This window comes from Sceloporus occidentalis, unplaced genomic scaffold (assembly GCF_023333645.1).
Source record: "Sceloporus occidentalis isolate IW3139 unplaced genomic scaffold, rSceOcc1.0.p SCAF_4, whole genome shotgun sequence".
NCBI classification, from domain to species: domain Eukaryota; kingdom Metazoa; phylum Chordata; class Lepidosauria; order Squamata; family Phrynosomatidae; genus Sceloporus; species Sceloporus occidentalis.
This window is the reverse complement of record NW_028316984.1, coordinates 84,911,720-84,924,782: the sequence shown is the minus strand read 5'-3', so window position 1 is coordinate 84,924,782 and position 13,063 is coordinate 84,911,720. Positions and strand designations below refer to the sequence as shown.

General features: G+C 43.0%; 1 protein-coding gene across 3 annotated transcripts in view; it reads left to right on the top strand.

Moving 5' to 3' along the window:
• Positions 1–217: 217 nt before the first annotated feature.
• The window catches only part of CABP2 (calcium binding protein 2), a 31,592-nt gene continuing 18,746 nt past the window's right edge, over positions 218–13,063 (top strand). Inside the window, exon 1 of one of the 3 annotated variants that reach the window (XM_089520673.1) lies at positions 218–1,185. In XM_089520673.1, the coding sequence (XP_089376799.1) occupies positions 802–1,185 (384 nt within the window). In that variant the 5' untranslated portion in view covers positions 218–801. Of the gene's footprint in view, positions 1,186–10,334; positions 10,396–13,063 lie in introns of those variants that run through there. The other 2 variants (XM_089520672.1, XM_089520674.1) reach the window with 2 other exon arrangements.

Genomic DNA, 13,063 nt, shown 5'->3' with positions numbered 1-13,063 from the left:
TCATATCATTAGTGAAAAGCAGATCCAGGCCGGGTCATGTGTCTGACCTGATAAGCTCAGATTCCCTCTCTGTCCTCCTACTTCAATCTCACTCCCTGCAATAATAAGACAACTTGATTAGGTTTGGATGGAGAGTGGGTAAGGGCTGTAGGAGAAACAGATGCCCCCCCTCTTCCCCACTCCCAGGCCAGTCCCTGGACCTGGGGAGCACCAGGGTTGATCCCTTCTAAGCTGATTTACGATGGGAAAGTTTCAGAGACAGAAAGAGCAAAGAGGAAAGGTGCCTCAAGGAGTGAAGAAGAGATAAGGAAGAGAGCAAGGAGATGAGAAGAGAGCCAGTGAGAGATGCAGGAGGGAAGGGAACTGAAGCAGTTTAAATTCAGGGAAAGAGTTTGAGAAGGAAAAAGGAATAGAGTACAAAAGGCAATGCATGGGGCACCCAGACAGGGAACAAAGGTGTAAAGAAGGGTGTTTGCATTTCCTCAGAATTAATTATCTGGTTGCCTAGCAAGAGGTGCAGATTATCTATCTATCTATCTATCTATCTATCTATCTATCTATCTATCTAAGAGATTGTTTAAGTCAGTGTGGTGGCACATCACCTACACGAGGAAGGAGCACAAAGCACCAGCAGGGAAGAATAGAAGAAGACTAGGAATGCACTAAAAGTACCACAGTGACAGGAGGATGGGACTCAGGGGGAAAGACAGAAGCAGTATGGAGAGGGATTAGGTCTTGCCCAACAGAAATCTGGGCTTGTCTTCTTGGAGGGACAGATAGCTCCGCTCCAAAGCTCTCAACATGTTCTTTTTTCTCCGGGAGACCCAACGACTGGGCAGTGAGACAGCACAGCTGCGGGCACCCCGGGACCTCTCCAGAAGCAGTGCTCACCGGAGGTCTGAGAGCAGGCGCTCCCAGAAGACTGGAGGTCAATCCCGGGAAGGAGACAGACGGTTCATGGAGCAGCCCAGGTGCAAGACCACTTGGGAGACAGCCTCTGGCACCCCATGTGGCACCCATGCCAGGATGGAGGAAGGAGGAAGCTTGGCTGGAGCCAGCAGTGCCAAGGGGGAGCCATTACAAGAGGCAGCTTCAGCATCAGGAAGACCTGGTTCAGCTCCTACAGAAGGGGAATTCCCAAGCATCTGGGACATGGAGCCCATCCTCACCTCTGTCTTTGGGCAGGTAACTGGGCTGAGGGAAAGGGGAAAGTGGTGGAGGGCCACTGGTACAGGAGGGCAGGGGGCTGGCAAGGAAGAAGCCATGGCTGAAAATTGTGGTGTCTGCACCAGAGGTTTTGTGGAGACAAGGAGTGAAGAAAGAGATTCCCCAGTGAGTAGCTAAGAACATTCTGCAGAATCCTGATAAACTGTGCCTTCCTTTCTCTCATATGAGGAATACGAGTTTAGATATAGACTACTATCTTTTTTCATGCTCTCTGGGGGAAGGAAACACCACAAACTTAACTCTGCTGTTAGTTTGTAGAAAGATTTTGTAGCACCTTTGAGACTAATTGAAAGAAAGAAGTTGGCAGCATGAGCTTTCATAGACTTTTTCCTCAGATGAGTCTTCAGACTAACATGGCTATATCTTTGAATAACTCTGGTGTTCTGAGACTGAGCTTAACAGAAGTCCCAGAAAGGTGCCTTTATGTATAAGCTCCTTCAATCAGTTCTACTACTCAGCTGAGGGAAGTGCAGGAGTAACTCATGTCCAGGGTTTTTCTAGTATGGGAGTCTGGTGTTCCTTGAAAACCTTGAGAACAATGCTTCTAATGTGGACATCCAGGATGTAGTTTTTTCTTTATGTTATTTGTTATGAAGGTTACAGAGATAACATGAGTAAATATTCTCAGAGGAGCTCATTTACAAGAGGAAGTATACAGAAAATGCTTGTCACTGGACTGAAGTCTTGTAAAACGTAGTAGATTGGGTTACCAGATTTTGCCATTGAAATAGCCAACACAGTGGCATGTGAACTAATACTTGCCCTCCTTTGCTGAACAGGGGTGGAAAGCAAAGATCAAGAGAGTGATGAAAGCAAAAGGAGACTGAGTATAGAACTTAGAAATAACAATTTATTAACAGTCTCTTGTGTGCCTTCAGGACTTTTCTGACTTATAGCGATCCTAAAGCAAACCTATAATAAATAAATAAATAAATAAATAAATAAATAAATAAATAAATAAAAATATTTATATTTTCCCGTCCCTACGGGGTGGGTTGAGGCGGGATTACAACTTAGTATAAAATACAAATACAAGCACAACAATAAAATACATAAAGAATTCAGCAATTAAAACAAGGTATCAAAAAGCAACTGTGGAATAAAGATATTCCAATCCTGTTCAAGGAGGTGGGTATGCTTGCCGGAAGAGATCCGTCTTAACTGCCCTCTTAAAGGTCTCCAAGGAGGTAGTAAGACAGGTCTCTTCCAGGAGACTATTCCACAATCTTGGAGTGGCTATGATAAAAGCTCTTTGGGAAGTTGAGACTAGTCTAGCTGTTTTTAATTCCAACAAATTCTTTCCCATTGTTCTGAGAGTGCAGGGCGGATTATGTAGGGAGATGCATTCCCATAAGTAACTCGGGCCCAAGCCATGTAGGACTTTAAAGGTAACAACCAACACCTTGTATTGTGCCCGGAAGCAAATGGGCAGCCAGTGAAGATCTTTTAAGATTGGTGCTTTATGATCAAACCTTGAGGAGCCGGTGACCAATCTGGCTGCCATATTTTGTACTAATTGAAGCTTCCAAACTTGGTACAAGGGTAGCCCCATGTAGAGCGCATTACAGAAATTAAGACAAGAGATTACCAGAGCATGTACCACTACTTCAAAGTCCTTTCGGTCCAGGTAGGGACACAGTTGGTGTTGGTACCAAGCGCTTCTGGCCGTTGCATCTATGTGAGATGGCAACTGTAGAGACAGATCCAGGAGTACTCCCAAACTGTGAACTTCATCCTTCAGGGGAAGTGTGTCCCCATCCAGGACAGGTTGACAAATTTCCTTCCCCAGATCTGAGGTTCCTATTGCAAGTACCTCCATTTTTTCTGGATTCAACCTGAGTTTGTTTTCCCTCATTCAGCCCATTACCGACTCAAGGCAGGCATTCAGAGGAGAGATGCCATCCTTAGTCACTGCAGCAGTCGGAGGCATAGAGAAACATATTTGGGTGTACTGATAACACCGCACCTCATGTCTCCGGATGATCTCTCCCAGCAGCTTCATGTAAATGTTGAACAGCATGGGAGACAGAATGGCACCCTGGGGACGCCAGATGTCAGCTCTCGCTTAGAAGATTAGTTGTCCCCCAGCATCACCATCTGGAATCTGCCCGAGAGATAGGAATGGAGCCAGTGGAGCACAGTGCCCCCAATACCTAGCTCCCTCAGGTGTTCCAGAAGGATACCATGGTCAATGGTATTGAAGGCCGCTGAGATGTCCAAGAGCACCAGCAGGGTCACACTTTCCTTGTTGATGCCCAGATGGAGATCATTGACTAAGGCAACAATGGCCATCTCAGTGTGGAGTTTTATTGGCAAGATTTGATCAGAAGGAGTTTCCTTTTGCCTTTCTCTGACACTCTGAGAGAGTGTAACTTGCCCAAGGTTTCCACTGGTGAGCAGGGATTCAAACCCTGGTCTCCACAGTCATAGTCCAATACTCAAAGCATTACACCATGCTGGAAATTAGTTAACTGGTGGCAAACCAGCAAGCTTAAAAAAATCCATCACACTGAGTATCAATCATCTGCCAATAAAGAGCAATATGCTGTCAGTAAATCAGGAACGCCGTATGTATAGAAGACACCAAAATAATATCCTAATCCTACCTGTTGCCCTCCATGTGTTCTTAATTTCCACTCTCATCAGTCTTAGTTAGCATAGCCAATGGGCAAGAGCCATGGCCAAGCAAGGATTTAACCCCTGGTCTCCAGAGTTGGAGTCCAACACTGAAACCACTATGTCATGCTGGCTCCCACAACATAAGCAGTGTACGTACCTTTAATATTACTGTTTTTAGTGCTAAGAATGGAAATTTTATTTCCAGCAGGATGCTCAAATATATTGCATTTGTATATATTGTAACATGTGAAAATGTCAATCCTCCCCTCCTTCCCTCTCTTTCTCTCTGGTGTAATCAGAATAATTTCCTAGTTGTTTTCAAAATTACCGTCAAATGACATTTTAAGGAATTTTAGGGACAATCTGAGTAGAAATTTCAGGTTTTATGCTATTTTAAAAATAATCTTAAAGATTTAAAAAAAATAAAATAAGTACCAGTAATTTTTATTAGATTTTAATGACTGATAGGAAAAACTGCCTTCTTGATATTGTAGTGGGTAAGGGAAACAAATTGATCTCAGAAAGCTCTGGCTGAATGTAAATGCATCCGGTGTATATGCCGGCAACTGTGTGAATTCCACTACAATCACTATTTGCACAGGGTGTTATTGACCAATTAGTGTTGCACACCAGCTGCGTACCCAAACCTCCTCTTCTTGTTGATGCTCACTAGTAGGATACAGGATCCTTCCCTTCTGAGGTGGTTCTGAAGCAGCAATAACTGGATCCTCAGCCTGTAGGTCCAGTCCTTTTTGAACACAAATTTAAGAAGTAAAGTAGTATGTCCAATCTTGAGAAAACACATCTCAATGTTTAAGTAAATCCAGTTTGTTTGGAATGTGACTGGTCAGTAGTGGTTATTTTCCTTTAAAATAAATAAATACTTGAACACAGCTGTTTGAAAAAAACCACACCCCCAGGTAGAAAAAACAGCAGCCTAAATATGTCTCAAACAGTTCAGTAGTTAAATCAATACATTCTGCACCTACTAGGGTTGCCAGGTCAACTGCATTCCATTCTCTGAGATTTTAGGACCAAAACCTGAGATCAGGTTGGGCCCTTGTGATGTCACAGAGGGAAGTGCTTATAAGTCACAAAGCTGTAACAATCAAATGTTGGGAGGGAGCTGGAATTGCTTCTGCATCGAATGACTGTGGAAACAGGCATGGGGGAAACAAGACAAATGGATCCAAAATCTAGAAAAATCTAGCTAATGAGAAATATGACAACCCAGAATCAGGAAGAGGAAGAACTCTTTTAATGGTTGGTGCATGTGAGTGTGTGTGCCATGTGCCTTCAAGTCCTTTCTGACCTATGGCGACCCTAAGGCAAACCTATAATGGGATTTTCTTGGCAAGATTTGTTCAAAGGAGATTTGCCATTGCCTTGAAGCTGAGAGCATGTGATTTGCCCAAGGTCACCAGTGGGTTTCATGGCTGAATAGGAATTGAACCCTGGTCTCCAGAGTCATAGTTCAAAGTTCAGTGGCTAGACAGGTGGCAAAATGTGCCGAGCAGCCACAGTGTTTGTCACAATTTCCGCTATGGCTCATATCCCACAGGTTATGTTGCAGGTAACACTGGGAGGTTTTCTTCTTTGTTTGTTTTTTGCTATTCCTTGTACTTCCGCTTCCAGGAGGTGTGTAACAAGAAGGCTCATGAGTCACAGTGCTGTCCCTGTCCCCCTTGCCTTGTTCTAAAGGGAACTCTGGACCCAAGTGCAGACTCTCATCAGCTTTTTCCTTAATTCCACACACAAACAGTGTTTGTGCTGAGCCAGCTGGGAATGGGGAAGATAGGTACCACCTCATATACAAAAATCATACTATTTCCTTCAGTGCTGTTCACTCTACTATTTGCCATTCATTGAGACTTCAGCTAGTGCCTGGAGAACTGGCAACCCCAATACCTACTCAGAAGGGTTCTTTATTATTACTGAAGGCACGGTACAGAGTGCCAAAAAGAAGCGCCTCCCCGGTGCCTCTTTGCTCCGCAGAAGCGCTGCAGCAAACAAATTGCGCGGCGCTGCTGCACAGCAAAAAAGGAGTGCCCAGAAGCAGCTCCTTTTTCTGGCACTGCTGTGATGCAGCAAAGCTCCAGAGATGGCACGATGACATCGCAGCTGCGCCGCCCCGTTTGGAAGCGGTGCAGCTGCAACGTCATCATTACGTGCCCCATCTGGTGGGTGCGCCACAACTGCGGCATGCCCATGACTTGCTAGGGTTGCCAGGCATGTGGGTGCTCCGCCCACCAGGCAACCCTTGCATGTGATGAGGGCGCCGCAAAGGCCTGGCTGTTCCAGGCCTTAATAAATTCTGAATTTGAGTTCTGGTTCAAATTTAAGACCAGTGGGTCATTACCAAAAAGTACCACTACTATCTTTAGAAGTCCCAAGACAGTAAAACAGGATGTACCTGCAATGCTTCATGTCTCACTTTTCCAGTGGCCTCTCTCCTCAGCTTTGATAAGTCTCTGCTTTTGGTTGCTTCAGCAAGCAGGCCTCTAAGGCAAAAAAAGGCAGGATTCAGGCCTGTGGTTTCTTATTGTTGTTGTTTTTCCAAATACCAATCCAGTAGACCATGGGGGCAGTGATAAAGCCAGCTATATAATAGCAGTGACAGTGGTGCCACTTGCTACACCACATTGACCATACATACACTTGGCTGGCTTGCATAATCAAGTGGAAATCCATACCTAAGGCATTATCCATCAAGGATTCTAACAGCTTAAGTTTGGATATGCAGGCAGTGTTAGTCATCGTTGTTGCTATTGTTAAGCAGCTGGGAACTTTGAAAGCCTTTTTGGACTTTTAAAAATCACACCTGCCCGTTACAGACTGCCCAAAAGGGGTGGTCTCGGGCTGCTGCCAGTTGCAGCGCAGAGGAGTCGCAGCAGCCAAACCGCGTGACTCCTCTGCGCTGCAAAGAAGGAGCTTCCGGCAACCCGGAAGAGACGCCGCAAGTGCCAAAGTGTGCACTCGTGGCGTCACTTCTGGGCCGTGACATGCGGATGCAGAGCGTCCATTACGTCAAAATGGCAGTGGCCGTGTGGAACGGCTGCCGCCATTTGTTACAGACTCTGTCCGTAACAGGGTAAGGGGCGTCTGGAAGAGACGCCCTTTTTTCAAAATGGGACGTCCTAAGGACGTCCCTTATGGCGGTCTGTAACCCACCTCAGTAATCCATCAGTGCATTTCCTCCTAAGGAGACTGGTGGGAGAGCTAGGGGGTTGCAGCTGTTGCATTGTGTTCCTCTCCTTCTGAGCTTAATGAAATAGGTATTATCTCCAGGTGAAGGCACACAACAACAACAACAAAGATGATCTGAAAGTACTATCTGAATCCACACTTGTGGCTCAGCATGTGAGATTTAGTCTCAGAAACATGAGACAGGTTGTTCTGATCCTCAAATCATAAGAAATTTAATCAAAAGGGGTTTGGATTAAATTTCTATTTGATATTTTCCTTTGGATCTAAAAGTCATGTCTGCTCTAATCAGGATTAAAAGCATTCTTAAGAATTTGACAAATATGAATTATGATGGAGAGACCTCTCACAAAGAGAGAGATTCTCTTCTTTCTAGGAAGAACCCTCACCTCACTATTTATTGAAGGGAGAAGATTAGAGCAAGTGTATGAGATGAATTATATTTTTGTCATTAAAGGCTATATACAGAAAGGATTCCTTTACAACCTCATCTGTATTATATCATAGCCTTAGACTGGATGACTCTTGTGGTTTCTTCCAACTCTATCATTCTATTAATCTCTCCTCAGTGTGATGTACAACTTTAGTGGTTAGACAAGACTCCTCAAGAACCTTCTGGATTCCTGTATTAAACAAGCATTGCTTGTCCAAAAGATATTTATTATAGAAATGGGAATCCACACACAAAGCCTTCCATACCTTGGTTGGGTTACAGTGTGGGCTTTACAAATTTGGCTTCAGAGACAATCAGGTCATAGGCAAACAGCTATGAGAGCCAACTTTTTTTGCAAATATAACAGCATGTTTTGTAGTGCCCATGGCAACCTGAAACCAGGTCACAACCTAACAGAGGGTTTCATTGTTTCATGATCATTTCAGGCAGCCTTTAAAGATGGAACAATTTCTTAAAGAGGGCATTCCGCTATCCTCTAGCCCAATTATATTTCTGGAGTTTTTAATCCCAATGACATATAATATTGTATGCTACTGGGATTGCTCAATGGACTGTTGAGGGGAGCTGTTTATTTGTTTACACCTCAAGATTATAAATGTTATTTTAGTGTGACAAAATTCAGATTTCAATAATGCATACTAGTATCCACATGTTGTGCATAAGGGTCCCCACCCATGTTTCCCCACCCACACAAGCTCATCCTATGTGATTAGGAGAAAGCAAACACACTGTAACCAGGAAAATTTCTGATTTGTAGTCCCAAGGTGACAATGTCTGATGCCAGACATTTATTGGAATGTGGTATTTGACAATCAAACAATTTGATAGTCAAACGGGTGATTGCTAACTATTCCAAAACACTCACATGTCAATGTCTGAGGTCAAATTTAAAAGTATATAACATCACATTTCAAAGACTTGAACACTGACATTTAGACTTTTAACAAATGCATGTCATTAACCCTCTTCTGTCTCCCCACTGAATGTATGAGCTAATACTGTATTTTAGAGCACAAAAATGTCTGTTCCTGAAAGGGAAAGCAGGTGTAAGATTTTAGGCGTGGTGAGCTTTGAAGGCATTGAATGTGTGTTTCTCTGCCGTATTTAAAATGGTATACAGTATTTCTCTTCACTTTGCATGTTTTAGTCTGCAGGGGAATGGTTGTTAAGGGAAGGGACGTCTGAAGCAGAAGACACTGTCTGCCATATCTACACTGGAGTGTTGTAATATAAGAGCAAATGCCTAATTGATAATCAGAAGTGGGGATTAGGAGGAAGATGAATCTCCTGGCTTTTGTTCCTGATGATGACGGTTTTTAAGAGGGTTAAAGGTGCTGTGAGGGAACTGTGATTAATTGTGATGTACACACTAATTTCTTTTATTCTTGCTATCAACTCTTTTGAACCATAAATTTGCAACAACAACAACAACAAAAGACCAGCTACAACAGTCAGAGGTACAGGGGTGAGCAAACTCCAAGGTTTTTTAAAAAATGCACAGGCAGACATATTTTAAGTATTCAAAGGAGCCTCTGAACACTTCTCACACCCAGGAATTTGAGATCAATATCAAGACCAAATTTACAAATGCTTTCACACAAAAATCCACTCCTGGCAGTCCCATAAGCATTCTTTCTAGTGGCCCAACTGAAGAGAACAATATATTTTAGATGTGAGTAAACCTTGGTGAAACTACTGCCAATCACCAAGAAGTGTGCCTATACGTTCTGCACAATCCTGCATACTCTGAAAACTGTGCTGTTTCTCTCTAGCCTTTGTATTAAAAGCCTCTCAAATACTGCAAAAAGATCTGGGCTCCTTCTCTATTCTGTTGTCACCCTAAAAAAACTTGCAGATACTTTCCCCCCTCAGTTGCCAAAAAAAAAGGCATGCAGGTAAACAAGAGCTTAATCAGATTGCCTGACCTGGATAATAATTTTCAAGACAGCCTTTTCAAATCCATAGGCATTTCCACAAATGACAAAAATGGTTTTATTACCCACATCTGTAAAATAAATAAAGATCAGAACGTGCCTTGGATTTTAAAATGACACCTCCCCCAAATATTGCCCTACATTAATAATATGCACAAGTATCAGAGATGAACAGGCATTTCTTACCCACCTCTATTATGAAAATGCCCCATGAGTCTATAAATACAGTGAATTCTGCCTGCTGGTTCAAATGTCTTGCAGTGAGCCAGTAAATCTGACTGTGAGGCTCTTGCTCATGCATCATCCCTGTCCCCCTCCCATGCCACTCTGCCATCTTGCATGCCCAGTAATGCTGGTAGGACCCAGCTTCAGAGCTCAATGGAAGCAGCCACTCCCAGGAACAAAGATTTGAAAAGCTCTTTGATTGTCACAGGAGATTATGGCCTCAGTGCTCTCACAGAGGGAGGGGAGAATGAATGAATAGATGGATGGATGAGTGGGTAGTGGTGGTCCATGAGAGACACCAGCCTCTGAGAAGGGCTTCAAGGTGGAGGCAGGACAGACACTTTCTTTCCTGGGACACACACTGCAGGGCTGAAATGCTTGGAGGAGGAAGAGCTGCCCTGCTTGTCCCCCATTCTCTGCTTTAGCACCATCTATGATTGAGTTGCGTATAATCCTTAGGATTATGGCTCTGGCCCACGCCCTCCCCCTGTTCACTTTCCCTTAATATTCTGGAGATATTCAACAATAAAAACCCTGAAAATCCCCAAAGCGTCTAAACCTCCCAGGAAGAGAATCACTTATTACTATATATAAAAAAAAACAAGAACAAAAAACCCCTCTTGCTTTCAGCAGCACCAGCTGCCTCTAGCCCCATACTGTGCTCTGCGGGATGGGGGGGCCTTAACAGACATGGGCAACTGCACCAAAACCCCAGGCAAGCGGCTAACCAAGGTAGGGAAAGAGGCTTGAGGGGAGGGTGGCCCATTTCATCCTGATATCTCCATGCCTTGATGTAAGACCCCCTTCCCTGGTGTGTGGCTGGTTCTCTACATCTTTGTCTGCCTATCCTTCTCATTTCCCTATGCTTGTCCCTTGATCCTTCACCCCTGGTCTTGAGGTGTTCTCCTAGGAGATGTAGCAATAAGAATACCCACTTTGGTGGGCGCTTATAGCTAGGCCCCTCTCATACCACTCTTTCACCCACCAGTTGAAATAAGGGACAGGGCTCCTGAAACTTTAATAGATATATAGACAAGAGAATTTCATTGGTGAAATTCATGTTGTAATTCCCTCTGCTTGACAAGCAAGAACGCTGCTCTTTATTTCACCTGGCAACCTTATCCATCAGCTCCAGGCTGAGGGGGCACTGAAACAACATCCCTGATTGCAGGTTCTTAGGATGATGCCAAGGTTGAGTTTTGCAGCACTGAAAGGGTCCCCCTTTCCACTCCCCAGACACACTATTCATATAGATCCTCTTCTGTCTTCTTGCATCTAAAGCAAAACATAAATCACATAATGCCCCTCTCCTCCTGGTGTACAAACCCTGTATTTTGATTGGGTAAAGAGAGATTCAACCAGGTGGGCATCACATGTTCTAGAGAAGGTTGGTCCTATGGGAACTTGATAGCACTAGGCATGAAATCTTCCATGTAGTACTGTATATTCTGAAGGATCAATCTCTCCGTATCAGAGAGCAGGCTACATCTTAAAGGAGATGTCTGTATTCCTGTATATCGAGGTGCCAATGCAGCATAAGAGAAAGAACATCATTGTGTTTATTAGTGCTGTGCCTGTTTCTGTGTGTTTAGGGGAAATCTGTGCACAGAGTTTAGGAATATTAAATTAGTTGAGGGGGTAGTACATACTAGAGATAAAAGGCAAATCATTGTTATCAATGTAGCATCCTGAAGAAGAAAATTAAGCATTCCTATACATTCAGTTGTGTTTAGTATACCCATATACACTTTAAATGACTGAATATTTAAATAAAACCAAGGTGGAAGGAACTCATGAAGATGGATGGGCTATCATAGCTAGGGGAGGGAGGGAAGGAGAGGGAGTCTCAGTGAGGTCTCCAGTTGGCAATTTACTACCAGCCCAACTGCAGTGCGAAGCTCCCCACAACAAGCATCAGTGTGATTTTTCAGACTATTACAAAATCTTCTTTCCTGTCACTGTCCTAGAATTAAAAGATAGAGTGCATATAGGGTGTTTAGAGCACTGTGGAACCGAAGACATGTCTGTATATATAATACAAATGGATGTATACATCTCTCAAGGGGTGTATAGTCGGTAATAGCATGCCCTTTGTGTGATTAAGTCAGGACCTCTTTTGTGAGGTGAGCAGGTTTGTGGGTTAGGATCTGTGGTCTTTTACAAGTGTCAGGAGTCACGTAGGAGATGGAGTGTACCCTTGAAACATGTGACTATTTGAATGCTGGATATTCTCAGTTATGGGTGTTAGTCTTAAGTCTCTGCTTCTGTCACCCTGTCAAGTCAGAGTCTTACTTAGTAAAAGGCTGTGGCATGATTATGCAAGAAAGAAAATACCAACCTGTGTATGTGTTGCGGAGTTGTTTGTATCTGTAAATTGCTCTTTTTTTGTGCTGGTTCTTTTGTGTCACTGTCTCTCTCTTTAGAGAGTTTTCTTACATGTCTGTACCTGATTGGAATTTTTTAAAAAATTGATCATCTACATATAATCAGATGATGCAACTGACTAGCTCCCTATATAATTGGGTGAGTTAGCACTTGGTAAAGGCTAATCAGTATTTAGTTAGCTCTAGGGTACATTTTCACAGGGTATGCTATGTTACAAATCTTGATGTTGGGGTGCTACATGCTCTTATGATAGCTTTATTTCAGATTAATAATCTTCTCCAAAAGCAGCCTTCCCCCCATGTGGTACACTCTTTTCAAACAGGGTGACCAACATGGAAAGAACCAGTTTGAGGTAGGCAGAAAGAGTTAGTCTGGTGACAAGATTGAGAATTCTTTTAGAGTATTCACAGTCCCAAGGATTCCTTAGGAAGGGAGAATATTTGTTAAATCAATTTAGGTGTGTGGTGTGCAGATGTGCTGTAAAAGAGAGAAGGGAATTTGTCAAGATCTGTGAACATAAGGTCTGTCATGATCCATATGTGTTGCAGTAACTGCCTATTTTTAATGATTGTATGTATTACTTCATTGTGTGTGTGTGTTTGTCAGTGTTATGAAAGTATCTCAGGAAGGGTGAGAAATTCACTGTGTTCATATTTGAATATAGTCTTATCCAACCTGGATAGACCTCTCAGAATTTAACATGCAGCTGAACATGCATTTGCAAGAGAAATCCATACAGCAGAGATTGCAATGTCATATACACAAGAACAAACATGTGTACTTTAAAATGCATATCTGAAAAAATGTGCATATTGTAAAACGACAGACAAATTTGCTCTCTAGACTATAGCAAAATATATGAAAGCACATAAACTTTAAAAAGTCACACAAAAATGTGTAGATTTTGAAAAAAATGTATGTGGAAATAAATATCAGTTTTCACATAAGGCTTGTGCTCTGATACACACCTGAATTGAAACAAGCTTTGAGGTGCAAAATGGAGAGTGTTACTGAA